This window comes from Dufourea novaeangliae, unplaced genomic scaffold (genome assembly GCF_001272555.1).
Source record: "Dufourea novaeangliae isolate 0120121106 unplaced genomic scaffold, ASM127255v1 scaffold12, whole genome shotgun sequence".
Classification (NCBI taxonomy): Eukaryota; Metazoa; Arthropoda; class Insecta; order Hymenoptera; family Halictidae; genus Dufourea; species Dufourea novaeangliae.
The window spans coordinates 810,560-826,919 of NW_015373886.1; the positions used below are offsets into that span (position 1 = coordinate 810,560).

The 16,360-nt window shown below is 40.2% G+C and overlaps 1 protein-coding gene across 7 annotated transcripts in view; it reads right to left on the reverse strand.

Moving 5' to 3' along the window:
- Positions 1-16,360, reverse strand: part of LOC107194596 (serine/threonine-protein phosphatase 2B catalytic subunit 3-like) — a 218,758-nt gene that overhangs the window by 20,079 nt on the left and 182,319 nt on the right. For 4 of the 7 annotated variants that reach the window (XM_015584280.1, XM_015584272.1, XM_015584265.1 and 1 more), the window contains exons 7-9: positions 12,016-12,187; positions 11,560-11,686; positions 10,308-10,388 (exon numbers count right to left, since the gene is read on the reverse strand). In XM_015584280.1, the coding sequence (XP_015439766.1) occupies positions 10,308-10,388; positions 11,560-11,686; positions 12,016-12,187 (380 nt within the window). Of the gene's footprint in view, positions 1-5,647; positions 5,681-8,894; positions 8,898-10,307; positions 10,389-11,559; positions 11,687-12,015; positions 12,188-16,360 lie in introns of all 7 variants that reach the window. The other 3 variants (XM_015584287.1, XM_015584258.1, XM_015584250.1) reach the window with 2 other exon arrangements.

Here is a 16,360-nt window from a genome sequence, read left to right on the forward strand (position 1 = left end):
ATTGGCTTCGGAATCCCAAGCACTATCACTGTGCTAAACCTCATTAGCAACGCTCTTTACCAGTGTCGAGGAGCCTCCGAACACTCATCGATGATTTACTGTACCGAAGAATTTACACCGAACAAAATGTCGTTCCAGCGATCTACCCAGCGCGAGGGTTCAAGACTACGCCACGGACGGAACAAGCTGACCTAAGACACGTCCCCTCGTCAAGGGCCAGCCTGTTTCCGTCGTTAGTCTCTCGCCTCCTTTAACGCGAACGCAACCACAGCGAGTGATCAGAGAAAAGTGTGCACGGTCTGAAACAGGGGTGGCGTAGTGCCGACGTGTGGAGGGTTTGGCGGGGGTGGGGGGTTGTGGGGGAAGATCGAGGTGTTGGTCTCGTGTGACGTGGAGTCGGTGTGTCGTTTTCTGTCTGGTGATGCTTTTCCGTCACGTAACCGCTTGGAAGAGTAACATCACGCCGCGCGGACCGAGAGAATCACAATCGGGGAAGAGATGGCGAGGTTCGGGCCGTTGGCTGTCCTCGTGACCTCGGTGGTCCGTGTCTATTCGAACGGGTGGTGGTGCGAACGAAAAAAGGTGAAATGGAAAATAAGAAAAATACACAAAGAGAACGGGAAAGTGTATGTGTGTATGTGTGTGTATGTGACGGTAGTTCGAGGCGGTTGAGAAGGTTGGGAGGAAAGAGAGAAAGAGAGAGAGAGAGTGGTCTGACGCTGTCGGCTGTTTTCTTTGCCCTTTAGGTACACACACACACATATTTCTTCCTGACACGGCTTTTCTCCGTTCAGATAACGACAATTTGTCGCGGAGAAGAGTACTAAACCGATGATATATTTCATCGGTGTGTGTCTTGGGACTTTAATAATGCGATTTCGATTAATGGGATTAAGAGGTTACCCTGGAAGATTGTTCGTGAGATAGTAGTTGTTGAGTCGTTGGAAGGAAGAAAATAATGTAATTTGTCCCCTATGACCTGCGGATCTTTTGAGAAAACGTGGTGATCGACGGGAGTATTCGTATCGCGAAATTGAACGCGTATTTTAACCCTTTCGCTATGGCAGAATTTGGCGCAGATTCCTAGCATTAAACGGGACTCCGAGGAATAAGGTTGCATGAATTCGATAAATTTCAGTGTATTTAATAAATTTAATACGATTAGAATAAAGACGCTCGTGTATTTAAAATTATTAATACAGTTCTATGTCAATAACTGAAAGGTAGAAAAAAGTGTTTTGCGTCTGTAGTAGCAAAAGGGTTAACCCTTTACCGCCCAGATCCTTAAATCGTTATTTCAAAATTATGAGACTGATTTATATTATATCTTGTTAATATTTTGAAGTCGAAAGTATCAATACTAAATAGATTTATTTCCTTTTTCATTTTTTATTTATTTCTAGAGGGAATGTCTGAATTTCTCAACTGGAAAATTGAAGATCTACTTCACAACGGAGAATCTACAGATCCTTCCTGACAAAAGTTAGATACTAATTGGCGAAAGAATTTGATACACTTTTAAAATGAATGTTGCTTCGGTGCAATATTGGGCATTAAAGGGTTAATAAATATTGTGGAGCATGTTACGCCAGATAGTAATGAGTAAACTCGCATGGACTTCTTATTCGCGATTATAATAAGTATTCTTATCATGGACTTTCTTGTACAGTGGGACTCCGTTTATACAGGGTTTAACGCAAGTGTTGCAGGTCCTTGAAATGGGTCACTTGTATGGTGATTTGGAACTAGCTTTTCCTTAAAGTCTCGGATAACATTTATGCTAAGGAAAAACTTCCTCCAAGTCACCTCACGAGTGACCCATTTCAGGGACCTACAACACTTTTGTTACACCTGGTATAGACACTATTTATACGAACGAAATTTTAGTATTGCCCGGTTAACTGAACTCTAGCTGAGCTCCTATTATCCGAACAACCGCCGAGCGTCAGCCCACTCGTATGAATGTCTTGTTCTACTCCTATTAACTGAAGGAAAAATAATACGGTAGTAAGGAGAAATAGATGGACTCCCATTATACAGGGTGTCCTACCTAACGTGAGCACCTTTAGTGTCTCACTTGCTTTTGATTTGCAGTAAATTAATTTAAATAAATCTACTCTCATATATTTACAGATTTTTCGTACCAAAAATCACACGAAGATCACACCATTACTCAACTATTACTGATCAAAATATGTAGTCCCATTAAAAAAACCTCAATGGCCTTAAAATTTCGGAAAACATAACTTTGACAAAAATTTTCGCTCATCATAGTATTTGCTCCTTTTAACCAAATAATACTTTCCACTCACACTTTTTTTTTGTATCTTAGAAACAAGTGAGATATCGAAGGTGTTCACGTCAGTTGGGACACCCTGTATGTACGACCTAGTTACGAATTAATTAGTCCCCCGTAAGGTTCGTATAAACAGAGTTCTGCTGTGCTTAATAATTAACAAAGCTACTTGTACAAATATTATCGTCACCCACTATAGTTCCCAGCGTCTGTTTAATGCTACGATTCCGCGACTGCCCACCTTTCCTAGCTATTTTTCAATCACCCTGTACAGAGACACAAGCCCAGATACATTGAACGCGGTCTCCAGGATATAATAGAAGCCGTCACGAACCGAAAGAACAGAGACGAAGGACGGGGGGCGGGTTGTTGGTTCGGGTCACGTGCCGTCGAAGGGGGTAAAAAGATGCCTGTGGAACCGCGCTTGAAATGGGGGATTGATCGATGCACCGCGGCCTTCCTCTTCGCATCTCGTTGGAACTCGATGCGTTCCATCGATCTGCACACACGTTCCCCGGGGACGAGAGACATCGCGAAACGGGAGCAAGAGAGGGAGAGAAAAAGAGAGTAATCAAGGAAAGAAAAAGATACAAAAGTCGGGCGAAAGAGGTGGTACGGTTCACAGGGGGTTGAAAACAATCTACTAACTACACCCTGTGTGCACGATACCGTTTGGAAGATTAACTGTGCTTCACCCGGATCGTCCCTCCTTTCCGTATATACGTCAACGAATTGTTATTTTGGATAGTAGTTCTTATCGACGCACCCTGTATATGTATCTTTTCCACGAAAAATCACATTTTCCTCGTACAGACCAAGTGTTCATATACTTATGAGCTGCAGTGTATGCACAAATCCGATATCGACAAAACCCTATGTCTTCATATCGCCCGCAAAGTAAAAATTTAAATAAATCAAAAACAGGAACGGAACACGTGATGGAAGTTTTCGGTTTTCACTCTAAAATACATTTGTTTTAAAGCCGTAATTTTCTAACGTTTTACTTTTGCCACAAAGCATGTTTCAGACCCCGACTAGATGGCAAAATTCACAGTAGCATTTCGTTCGACGCGGTTCACGAGAGCACCCGGAGCGACGATAACGTTCCATTTATGAACGCGAGAGCGCAATAACGGTGCGCGAAATTTTCCGTGTTTACGCTCGCGAAATCACGGGAAAAAAATTATAGACCGACCGGAATATCCGTCGACAGATTCCACTGTGACGATGTTAAACACGCGGGAAAGCGGTGGAAATTCTGCGAAAAAAATCGTGTCTACCGTCGTTTGGCCAGTGAAAAAAATTAAATTTTCCAAAAATACGATCTTCCGGTCAGTGACGATCGTATATTCGAACAAAAAAATCGCGATACGTAGACTCGAACGTTAACACGTTGACTGCCACAATGAAAAAGGCTGTACGTAGTCAGATACACTTTATTCTTTTTTTTTTTAAGTCATAAATGTACGCGTTTAATTAATAGAGGCTGTCGGCCTTGTTTTATATTATATTGCGATATTAGTTAACAGTCTTGTGTGAAATTATACCGCGATATTAATTTTACGTGAATACTTTGTAACTGTATTTAAATAACCCAGCCTGTTTGCAGTGTACGCGCCACCCACATTTGAGGGTGACGTGGCAGTCAAAGTGTGAATTCACGATAAAATCATTACATCGTCTGTCCACTCGCGACTGATTTGGTAAATTGATGCGTTACGGGAAATTTTCTACGGTAAATAAATTTGTAAAACAACGAATTTAACTGTCCACTAACACTTTCCTGTTGATCGTCCGAGGATTTTCGTAACGATGCGGTACAATAACATCGCATGCACATCGATGTTGTTTCGACGTTAAATGAACGATTTTACAGTTCTGGGAGGCAGAACGGTTCGCTAAAAGCATGTAAACCCCAGCGAGTGGCGCGTGAAATCGTTACGTGTTTCGTCGTTCGTCGCAGGACGATTCGCAGAAATACTTTTTTCGATGGTCCACTAATTAATTAGTTAATGGTGTGGTTAGTCGATCACGAGTATTGTTGCCAAAATGTTGGTGGATCGACGAAGAGAAAAACCAGGGGCGGGAGAGGGATCGAAGGCGTGAATTGGTGGATGGGGAAGAAATGGCGGTCTGATTCGAAGAGGTGACTGGTGATGGAGCGATTTGGTGTTTTTGAACGCAACGTGTCTAGTAGATACGGGAGGATGGGTTGAAAAGGTGGTGAAAGTGGTGACGGCGGGCGTGGTTTACGGACGAAAAGACGAATTAGAAAAACAGAAAAATGGGGACGGACAAACCAAGAGAGAAAAAGAACGAAAGACACGACGGATGGATCAAGAAGTTAAACGAAAAGGAAGTGAAAAAACGAGGAGGCTACGGTCTCTGATTTACAATCGTGATAACGATTCAATGACTCATATTGCGGAGCACGCGTTGAAACAAAAGAAATGGACACAAGAAGTAGACGGAACAAGTAGACAGACATTATATTATATATAGTATGTCATGTAAAGGAACAAAGTAACGAAACAAGTGAGAAAACTATGGCCTGCGCGGAACGCTCGTCGCGAGGCGGTTCGGTCAGTGTATACGATGGCTTGTTCTACTTAAACGTGGTTTCCTTCAGTTCATTTTTTTGTTGCCAAGCTCCGCGATAAAATTCTCAAACGATAAAGGCATTCTCTGATTCGACTCTACGGGCGAGAAAATTCTAGAATAATAAGTAAACTTCGGAAGACAGAAGATACGAGAGTTTAAAGGTAGGAAAATTTTCTCGGAGATCATCGTTGGCGTTACTTCTCCGGCCACGAAAGCAACTAATATACATTTCTCTGGGACAAATTCAAAGAGGGATGCTTGTAAATGTATTAAGCTCAATTCTCAAGTAACTATGATTAATAATTTTACGCTAGGATTCAACACTAGAGTATGGTAATATTGCTAGCAATTATTAGATCAGGAAGGCGCTGAACGAAGAGAAGTAGTCGCATGCACTTCCCGGGGCCGGCAGAACCCGCCTCGGGGACGTGTTCGCGCGCGCGCGCTCACACACACAAAAAAAAAGAAAGGTAAACAGAAAACACTGACAAACGAAAAAGTCAAGTTACTCGATTAATTGTTACGTACATATATATATATATATATATATGCGTGTAAGTGTATTCACATACGTATATACATATATACGGGCGCGATATAAATACAGCGGTTAGGATATATGTATATCGTCAAACATCAGACTAAAATCAACGAAAACGGGTTACTTGTGTTGGCTTGTTCAACAGAAACATTATTTTGTTTTTTTCTTTTTGCGTCAAGTAAGTCGTCGGCTCTCTCTCGGGGACTTACCATTCTTTTTTTGGACAACGACTTTGGCTGCGACTTTACGGGGGTTGCGTATGCCGAACAACGGAGTTTTGAGTGGTAGTAGTAGAAGTAGTAGTAGAAGTAGTAGAGGTAGTAGTAGCATAGTGTCGTGCCGATATAGGAGGAGTCCAAGGCCAGTGTGATTGATACAAATATAATAGAGAAGGAGTACGATAAAAGACAGTCAGTGCAACTTCGTGGGGTCGAAAGAGGGGCGGGCGGGCGCGGTCTTGTATGGGCGGGGTTTTTCTGCGGGTTTACACAAGGGTTGAAGGGGGGTAGTTGGACGGGGGGGGGGGCGGTGTCACGTCTCTCGACGAGTTTGCTCGATTAATCGGACTGGAAATGGATCGTTTCGTTCTTTCACGGTTCACGTACGAGCGACGTGACTCACACGTTACATTCTTTAGGAAACGCGACTTTCGCTTGGAGAGGTAGTTTCTGAGGGTGGTTCCATGGACACGAGGGTGGAGGATGGAAGTTCCACGAGTATATCGTACTTTCGACCTTAAAACCAGTCGGAACCAACGAAATGCTCGAACACTTTGGACCGCCGAGGCGAGACTTTTCTATTACAACCCCTTGGCCATTGAATTAAGACCCACTTACAATTTTCAACATTTTTCGTGTTTTTTTTTTCTTGGTATAATTGAAAGGCCTGAACGAAATTTAATTGGACCTTTTATGAACTATTAAAGTATTACATACATACATATTAATAATTTCGATATTATTACACAGGGTGGACACTTACAGACTGAATGATATAAAATAACTTTTACAATGTTTTTTTTGTTTTTTACTACTTTATTTGGAAATATAATTAATGGATTTTTTTTAAGAGTGCTCTGTAACTTGTAAACATAGAAAATAAAAAGGATTGAAAATGAACAAATTATGACTTTTTCAAACCCTTCAGTCTTTCAGTGGCCACCCTGTACATGATATCTTATTATTTATTATTATTGAGTACTTATTGCGAAACCGATAGAATTCCCATGTGTGACGGATGCTTGAGAGAATGTTTATAGTAGAGTATCAATAACAAGTGAAATGTAACTATGTTTCTTTTCGATTTCGTGTTATTAGAGTCTTTGTAATTAGGTTACTTTAGGATTAAACTTTAAACGAATCTTTGTCAAATGTAACCGGAACAGTCTCCAATCGCCCAGTGCGAAATATGTGCACTTCAGTATTTAACAAAGTTTCTACTAAATCACATTCAGTCCCTTCAATTTTCCTAAAACCATGCAAGACGTTCAGAACTGTGAGTGAGCTTACATAATTAAATAGCCAGGGGCTGTAACGTTCGAGTGTTATTTTCCTCACTCGAACATCAAAATGTTCATGGTCTTCCTTTGGTATCAACAATATCGTCTCGATACTTTCGTGAATTTAGCGAAGCCTAAACTATTTTAACGATAACTTAAAGCCCTTACAAACGCATAAAATCAGCGGTGCACATATAACTTCTTACTAGCGTCAAACGGTTCCAGCGGAAAAAGTTCCATAAAAGAAAAATATACATATAAAACTGGATCGATATCCCTCGCGAGCCAATATTCGAAATTATTTTAATAAACCGTAGACGTTGAATCCCGCGGGGTAGCATTATTCGCGGAAGTCGACGATAACATAGACCGGGGAGGGAGAAGGGATAAATTGAAAGGATTCGAGACGCGGTGCGCGGACGGCGGTACGATTCGATCGATCGGGACGCACCATCCCACCACCCCGTTGTCCAGGAGTGTCGCCTTTCGCGTGTACATACACCCTGGGGTGGAAGGGCTGCTGTACGCGTACCGACGGAACGAAATAAAAGAAAAAAAAAAAGACGAAAAAGATACCACAGTGCAGAGAGTAGAAGTGGACCAGCGGGGTAGAGGGGGCTGGGGGGCGCAGTGGACGTGACACGAGAGAAAGTACAACTGATCTCGGAGAGCTCGGACAATGGTACACATAGAAAGAGTTCGGGCGGAATAAATCAGAGAAACGAAAGGGGCCGAGGGGGTTGGGGTGGAGGGTCACAGATATATATATTTATTTATGTATATATTTATATATACATAAATATATATATATTTTTTACGTTTTCTCGAGTAGCATCGAGAAGAGTATGTTCACAATCGGTCGGAGGTCGATATACTGTATCGACCTCTGGCTAATTGTTGCATGCGTGATTCACGTGTTTCCTGTGTTCAAAATGGCGCCGTCGATCTGATACGGTATAATAATTCTTTATTAGGAAAATCGAATTTTGTTGGTTTTCGTTTTGTTTCAGTGGGTTTTCACGCTAAACTCTATCACGACCGGCGAGACAATCGGTTTGGCTTAGTTTTAATTCCTGCGTTTTCGAACGGTTTAAATAGGTTCAGTGTTAAAGGGTGTATCGTGAACGTGGGCGCCATCTTGAACAGGGCTGCGAAGGTGAAGAAAAAACGAGATCTATGTATACTATGATCTCGCAACGATGCAGAAAATTATAGTCTACCAATGGAGAACGTCAAGAATCCAGGCAGTGTGCCATCGAAGTACACATACATAGATATATTAAAATGTATTAATATATAAAGATATTTATTCGTGGAAAGGATAAACAGAGTGAGAGACAGATACAAAAATACAGAAAGAGAGCTAGAGATATAGACAGAGAGAGCTAGGAAAAAAAAACGAAAAAAATCCTCTCGTACATTTGGATGCGAGATGTAGTACGAACCATGGAACAAATGGAGAGAAGACGGTGACAAATGGAGATATGTGAAAGAAAGAAATAGAGAGAAAAAGAGAGAAGAATGGAAAATAGTACGTACACCACGCGCACAGTGATTCGATCGTAGGTGAAAAACGAAAAAAAAAAAGGCACATATAGACGGAGGGGGTGGTAATTTCTTTCTGATATTCATCCCTCGTAAACGTTTCTTTTCCTTTACTCCCCCGTTCGAGAAAAGAAACAAAAAACAACGTATGGGCGACAAGAGAAAACGGAAGAGGTGCGTGTGTGTATGTGTGTATGTGTGCGAGAGAGATATAGAGAAAGACAGATAGAGAGTGAGAGAAAAAAAATAACGCAAAAAACACGTTGAATAAATACAAAGAGTAGAAAAATTCTTTGACACACCCACACTATCTATGGAGAGGAAAAAAACAGCTAAAGAAAAAAAAGAATCAATGATAACCAATGAAGCTCTTAATAATGTGACGATTAGAAGAGTCGGGTGGCGCTTCTTACCATCTGTCCGTGCAGCGGGTGAAAAATGGAAACAGAAAGAGAATTCAAAATCTTCCTCTGAAAGTGGTGGTTGATTTTCTTTCTTTTTTCTCTTGCGCATGATTTTCGAAAATTTGTTTTTTTTTCGCCCATGAGTATGGGGGGTCAAGGGGGTGGGTCGGGGCGTGGGGGGGGGTTTTGAGAATATCCGAGGCGAAAAGATAATCGTCTTGGTTGGACTTTTAATCACGCGCGTTTGGCTCGATTCTTCTCGATCGTTCCCGGGCAAAAAGGTGAAGAATTTTGAAAGAGGTGCGGCACGCGGCCGTTAGCAGGTGGTAGAAAGGTGTGTATAAATCGAGCGAAATTTTTCGGAAATTCGCGGGTGCAGGAGGATGTCCTTTCTTTTTTTTTTTATTATTGTTATTTTTTCGTATTCTTTTCAGTCTGATTTTGCGAAACGGCATCGGATCGAAGGCATGGCGGCTGAGAATTTTCCGTTGTTATTAACTATCCACGATTGGCTTCACTCGTTTCAAAAGAATTCAAATTGGAATCTATTTGTCTATCGAGCTATTATCTATCGATAATTTAGTTGAACGTTTAAGTAATTCATTATTCAGAGAACGATTCGATGGATGGTAATTTAATTCTCAAATGAAGCTAATTGTGTTCACTTTAAATGTAATAATGAAATGCGATCTTTCGTGAATCCCAACATCTTTGCAGTCACGCGATCGATCCTCCATTCGATGGAAACGCGACGATTCAAAAACTGCCGGGAACGGATCAGCCGTTCATTCATCCGTAAGTCCGGTTTTTTAAAGGCAAAATAAGGGAATCCTCGCGTTTCCGTGCGCAAAACAATGGCCTCTCTTAAATCGTGTCTAGAGCGGGTTCGATATCGTTGAGATACCAACGGTATCAATCGGCTACAAAAAGAATCTGGCGCTGTTTTTCAACAAAAACAAAAACGTTGTCGATCGCTTTGCAATGCACAGGAAAAAAGAAAACAAAACGGTTAAAAATTAACATTCAAAAATCACTTAAGTCGTCGAAAAATAAAAAACCACCGCGTGGTATCGAGATATTTCTCTATAGACTTTAATCGATTTCTCGAACCCAGTCTTCTTGAGTACTCTGCGACATTCGAGAGTATAAAGTGATACCAACGTGTAAAAGAAAAAATCGGTCTGTTAATCGTTCAAGCATCAAACGTGCTGGTGCACAAAAAAGTGAAAAAAAAAAAAAAAAAAAAAAAAAAAAAAAAAAAAAGAAACACTCTGATCACGATGTAAGAGGGACCAGTAGAATATATTGTCGACTTGCGAGAAAAACGAAATTCAACGAATAAGAGAAAGAAGAGAGTCTCTGCAAGAAATATGAACGTATTAAAAGTGATACGACCAGAGCAAAGTGACGAGTGGACATTACCTTCTTCGGGCCCGTCGTCGCCGTCGCTCATCAGCTCGTCGTCCGAGCAGATGTTCAGCACGTTCACCAACATCTCTGTGACTGCGAACACACGGGTAAAGAAAAAACGATGGTTAATCGAGAGATTCGCAATGATCGAATCTTGTTCGTGATTCGTTAATAAAATTGAAGGAGCAATGCTTGGAAGAGCATCGAACGAACGGAGTTAACGCTATCGGAACACTCTGAATTGAGATCGTTCGATCGGAAACGCAAGGTTAACTTAAGGGATTTATTTTTTTTACTGGTAGATACGATCTTGTTTGAACTACCTCAGAGGTGAGGTGTGAATTTTTAAGATATCTACTGTAAGGCCAAACAGAATCTGCGGAATATATCAAGGTAGGTTTGAACCCTTGAATATTGGGAAATTTGCCGGTCGAAGGAAGAAGATTGATTAAGGTGTTACATAAATTCGATCTGTTAATCAAAGGGAAAATTGAAAACGTTTTTGAATATGCAGAATTATTGAAAAGTTTCTGAAAAATTGAACTGTATATCTATCAACAGAAGAAAATAGCTGCCATTTTAAAGCGTTTTACTCGAAATGCAGTTTTAAAAATCGGCACTAGAAATATTTAAAAGACTATTGAAGCAATTTGGATCAAACTTGATTCGTGCATTGTTTTTTTTTAGTAACAAAAGATGTTAAACATTTATGTCGGAAACTACAAGTTTAAGTCCAAATAGCCGCCATTGTGTAAAATATTGATATATTATCTATTTTTTATATTTTAACTAGTTCCTTGTGATTACTTGAATATAAAATTACAGAGATATATCTGGTGTTCTGATGAAACTGGTTATAATTAAATGGCAACCATTTTCTTCTCTTTATAGATATAAGATGGCGACAAAACCTATACAACGTAAAAATAGAAACAGACAGTTCATCGACATAAAAATTGATGATTTTCACTGAAATATTCAGTTGATTGAGTGCACCTTCTCATACAATTGTAATAATTGTTGAGTGATTTGCCGATTGCCCCGATAATTGACAATTTCACGCGGATTGGCAAGGCTACGTGCTGAAACTGAGTGCCCTTGATAATGTACCAAATGAATAAAATCGAATGAATTTTCAATAAACAATAATTCCGCATATACAAATAAATTTGTTGATTTCCCCTCTTATTTAACAGCTCAAAGGTATGTAACTCCTTAAATGATCCTTTCCTGGTGTAAATCTTAAGTGATCGAGATCGCCTACCTTTTTCACCTACAAACGGCAAAGACCACGTGAACACGTCCATGAAGTTTGGTAACCAGTAAGGATGTGGTGAACAGTTGAACTGCCTGATGTTCATCACGTTGTTCTCGTACTTCAGCACGGCCGCCTGTAAGTGGCGATAGAATAAATAAATATTAAAACAATCTGTTACCTTCAAAGCGTACTGTTATATTAATATTTAATCTGGGTGCGTGTGATCGTTGCAAACAAATTTCAATTGTTCTCGCTATATCAAATGGTAAACCTAACTGTTCGCTACCCTATTTACTGATACGACTTCAACATCGAGAATCATATGAACTTCGCAAAGTGTTAACATTAATAGACGAGAATGACAAAACGATAATAGAATACATTACTACAGATAGCAATAGAAGCCGTACTACAACGAGAACCACCCGTGAAATAATCGTTCTCTCCAGCTCGCTCCCTCACCTTGTTGTTGTAAACGTCGAGGTAGTTGGGCGCGCTGAAGATGGTAATTAGCGATGGGAAGCCCGTCGTCTGGGATTTCCGGTACATACGATACCCTGCATCCTGCGCCTCGTGTGCCCTGATGATGCTGAGGAGGTTGTTGTTCTGCAGAAAATCGCAGCACGCCGCGTAACTGCGAAAACAACCAGTACAATTCAATTCTATCGTCGCATTACAGCCGCCATTCCATTCGTGTATACTTTGACGGAGCATGAAATATACTTTCAATACAAATTATTTCTGAATTATATTACTAATAATTAATGCGAGATTAAGAAACACAACAGATCGATGTCACAACTCGCGGATATAATTGCATATCCACGTTCACTGTACTCGACAAATTAAGCACGTATAGATATACATTTTTGCTATCGCTCGCTCTCGTCGCACTCCACACGCCTCATCCTTTGTGACTCTTTCTCAACCTTGTTACTCACACACATCACCAGAAGTTCCCTTTGGGAAACTTCGCCCGTGCGTTCGTCACGGCTTCTACCATCCCGCTACAGATTACAAAAAGGTTTCCAGAGACCCAGCTCCCCTAACGTGAAAGTATTGGAAATGGGTTAAAATAAATAGTAAATACTATAAATCCTTTTTCTACTACTTTTATTTCTTGCTTGGAAGGACGTCTTAATGCTTTGGAAATCGTACTCGAAGTGAGGAAAAATCCGTAAGAGCACGACCGAGAGTCAGTCGTCCACTTAAAAAAGAAAATAGACCCGGACTGCATACAGTTTATTACCGAGCCCTCAGGTCAAAACGTTACAGGCCTACGGGTCCGATGACATCCGGTCTATTGTATCATTTTCACTAAAACAGTGTTTCTCATACATAACACTATTCATTTTTGCTTACTAGCTGACACATTATAATTATGTAGTAACAGTCCAACAGAAAGGACCTCATGAGGCCAGAGCTCGAGGTAAACATGACTGTGTATGGCTTAAGAGGTTAACATAAAAATGTTTCACGATATTCAGCAACGATCATAGGTAGGATCGAATAGCTTCCACGAAAAAAATCCACGACATAATTAACGAATAAACGACCAGAAGTCAGCGAGCAACTGGATACATCTGCGAAGAACAGAATACACGATTAAGATGTTCACGGAAGCTTCCAAGAGGACGTCCGCCATCTTTATCAAGACGAAACCTCCGTGCTACCACCGGAGAAAAATTACCAACCATCAAAAGCGCGAAGGCCAATGAGAAATTACTCGCTGCCCCACGGACGGACGGGTGGAAAGTGTAATCGCAAAATGGCGAAACACGCTCGACCCGGGATCATAATATTCGTGAGATCTTTCGCAACTCTAGTAGCAATTCCGTAATGGCCGTGGGCGCTATAAAGAAGTCGTTTCGCGATGTTTCACTCTTTCTCTTTCTCAGTTTCTACCTTCTCTCTTTTCCATGGCCCGTCCTTAACGTCCCAATAGAGACGGCCTCGTAAAACGTTACAGTAAATGGCGGCCGACCTGACACCGTCGTGAGAAAAATGCACATGAATTCTTGAACCATCGAATCATCATACACTGATTCGTAGGGGATACTGGGGTAGAAAGTAACAGTTGTTGGTTTTCATTAAACGATAAAGTCAATATTTTAGGTAGAGATTTAATGTTAATTTATACGGATAGGTTGGAGATTCAAGATTAGTTCTACAGGGTGTAACAAAAATGTTGCAAGTCTCCGAAATGGGACACTCGTGAGGCTATTTGGGACAAGTTTTTTCTTAATAAAAATGTTTAGAGTCTTGCAACGTGTACGTATTACCCACTAAGTCACTATAGGCGTAGTTACCTGGTTCTGGAGGTCTCGACGATAGCGCACCCAGGCAGTTTGTAGTATAATTCGGAGAAGAAAAAAGGATAACGGAAGCGTGAAATCGAAGGACCTCGTACGGGAAATTTGCTCGAAGGTTCGCCGGATGTTCGGTGCGAGGGAGGCTTAAAACGCTCTCGAGAATTTTGCTCGTGCAGCCGTGGTTGGCACGCGAGGTTGCACGCGCAAATTCGTGATAACTCTCGCTCTTTCTCTCTCTCTCTCTCTATCGTGGCAGCGCGAGTAATTTTATCCGGTGGCGATCGAACCGCGATAACCGCGAGGTACGGGCCCGAGCATTTATAAATTATAATGCGCCCGATAAATCATCATCATCTGACGGGGGTCATCTCGCGAATCGATCCTGTGTTTTCTGGCCGACCAATTCAACGGGATTACCAGTTTGTGTTCTTGGACTCGATGAAGATTAATCAGCGTTAATTAATCCACGAAACCGGTCAGACGAGTTCATTTGTCATTTATACGTTCAGAGTGGATGCACCGGGTAAATGGAACACGTACCAATGAATGAGCATTATATATAAAAACGAGTGAACTATGTTATTAAAATAAGCAAATGATTAACAATTGATTTGTTGTTCAATTACTTGGTTTATATTGAATTTACGCGCTACTCAGAGATGTTCATTTTCCTAATCCTGCATCTTTTTGGTACTATCTTATATGAAAATTTCTTTTTTCATGAAATCAAGAATCAATAGTCATTTTAAGACTGTTTTAAATTTTTTTCTAAATATAATTTTTTATTAAAAAAATGTATTTGCTCGGGATAAATCAGTAACACCGTTTTTCTGGTGTTTGGATGTCATTTAACCCCCGAATGACGAACGTGGGTGTCACTCGAGACCCACACTTTAAGCTCACGCTCAAAATGCAGGCTGAAGTTTTTGATGAAACATTTACACGAGATTTGGGTATGGATCCAAATTGACCTGCCCTCCATATATCCCACTTCCGAGGGTTAAAGAATTAAGTAATTCCACAAAATAAATTAATTTCACGTATTCTCGCTAAGGTGATAAAGTAGGCGACTACTGTAGTGGGCAAATGCAGTTATCGGGTTAATATTGCTCATTCACTGGCACTCAAAACTCTATATTTCTTTCTTTTAATTTATTTTAATTACATTTTTCCAATTTTTTAAATTGTAATCTGTACGAAATAAAATGTAAAGATATTAAAAAAATCTAATTTTCATGTACCGAGTATTTATTAATATTATTATTTAAAATTCGACTTTAACTCGTAGTCACTCTATACAGAGATGTATCGAGCAATTTCTATCGACTCTGTTGAACTAATTCTCTATTGTACATGGGTACAAAGGTAGTGTAATTCGTAAGTGTAATTCGTCTCGACATTGAAATTCAACGGACACCGCGGAATGATTTATCACACGGCTTCATCTTGAATTTCGTAGCGCGCGATGAATTGTGCGCGATATGGACTGATTTATCGCGAGCCGGCTTATTGTCCCCCATCCGAAGTGACGGATTAAAAAGGTTCAAATATTCAAATATGCGCCAGGTCTCCTTCTTTCCCCGTACATTCGACAGCCCTTGGGGACACGATCGATCATGTGGAGTCGTCTGCCCGTTAAAGAACCCCCTCCCCCAATCCTGGGATTTATTTTAATATCGTTTTTTTTTTATTTGGCAGTTTCGTGAATACATTAAGTTACCGGAGACTGAAGTATCGACGAGGGAACTTTACGGGAAAATGTAAAATCGAAGTGGCCTAATATAAATCATCGAACACTTGGTTCTCTTGAGAAATCTTCTATTGCTTTTCTTTTGATTCACACACAGTCACGATGAAACTGTAAAACTGTATGTACTTATTAGACGGATCACCTACTCAACAATCCACTTTTCTCGAAACAATTTATTATTTATCCTGAAGAGTAACTATATTGGGGAACAAAAAATTGTTTTTTCATGTGGTCAGGGATTTAAAATTGGTTTCAGAGTACTCGAGGATTACATTTTCGTTTTTACTACATTGGTTGCGATTTTCGAAATAATCGAAACTGTTGAAATTTTACGTTTGTGTCGAATCGAATTACTGATTTCGAAAGTGAAGAATAAAATCAATGACTTTATTTTGTTTCAGAGGCGAATCTTATAGAAATGATTGTGTATTTCTTTGTACTTTTTTTCATAACTTTCTAATACTTTCTATGTAACTATCCTTTTTCTTCCTATAGAATTTTATAAATAAAATTAATTCAAAATCATAGAAATTGCTGTTTCATTTTTCCCCTTATTTTGCATAAATACTTAACAGATAAGCATGTTTAAAAAATTAGGGCCAATCAACAAAAAATAATTTCATATTCAGTATCAGGAGCACTAAATTACTCAAACTCAATTTTTAAATCCCTGGCAACAGATTGACTGTTCCCCTGTGCTATCTATAAAAGTACAGTAAATATCAATGTTAGTATCACGAATCTA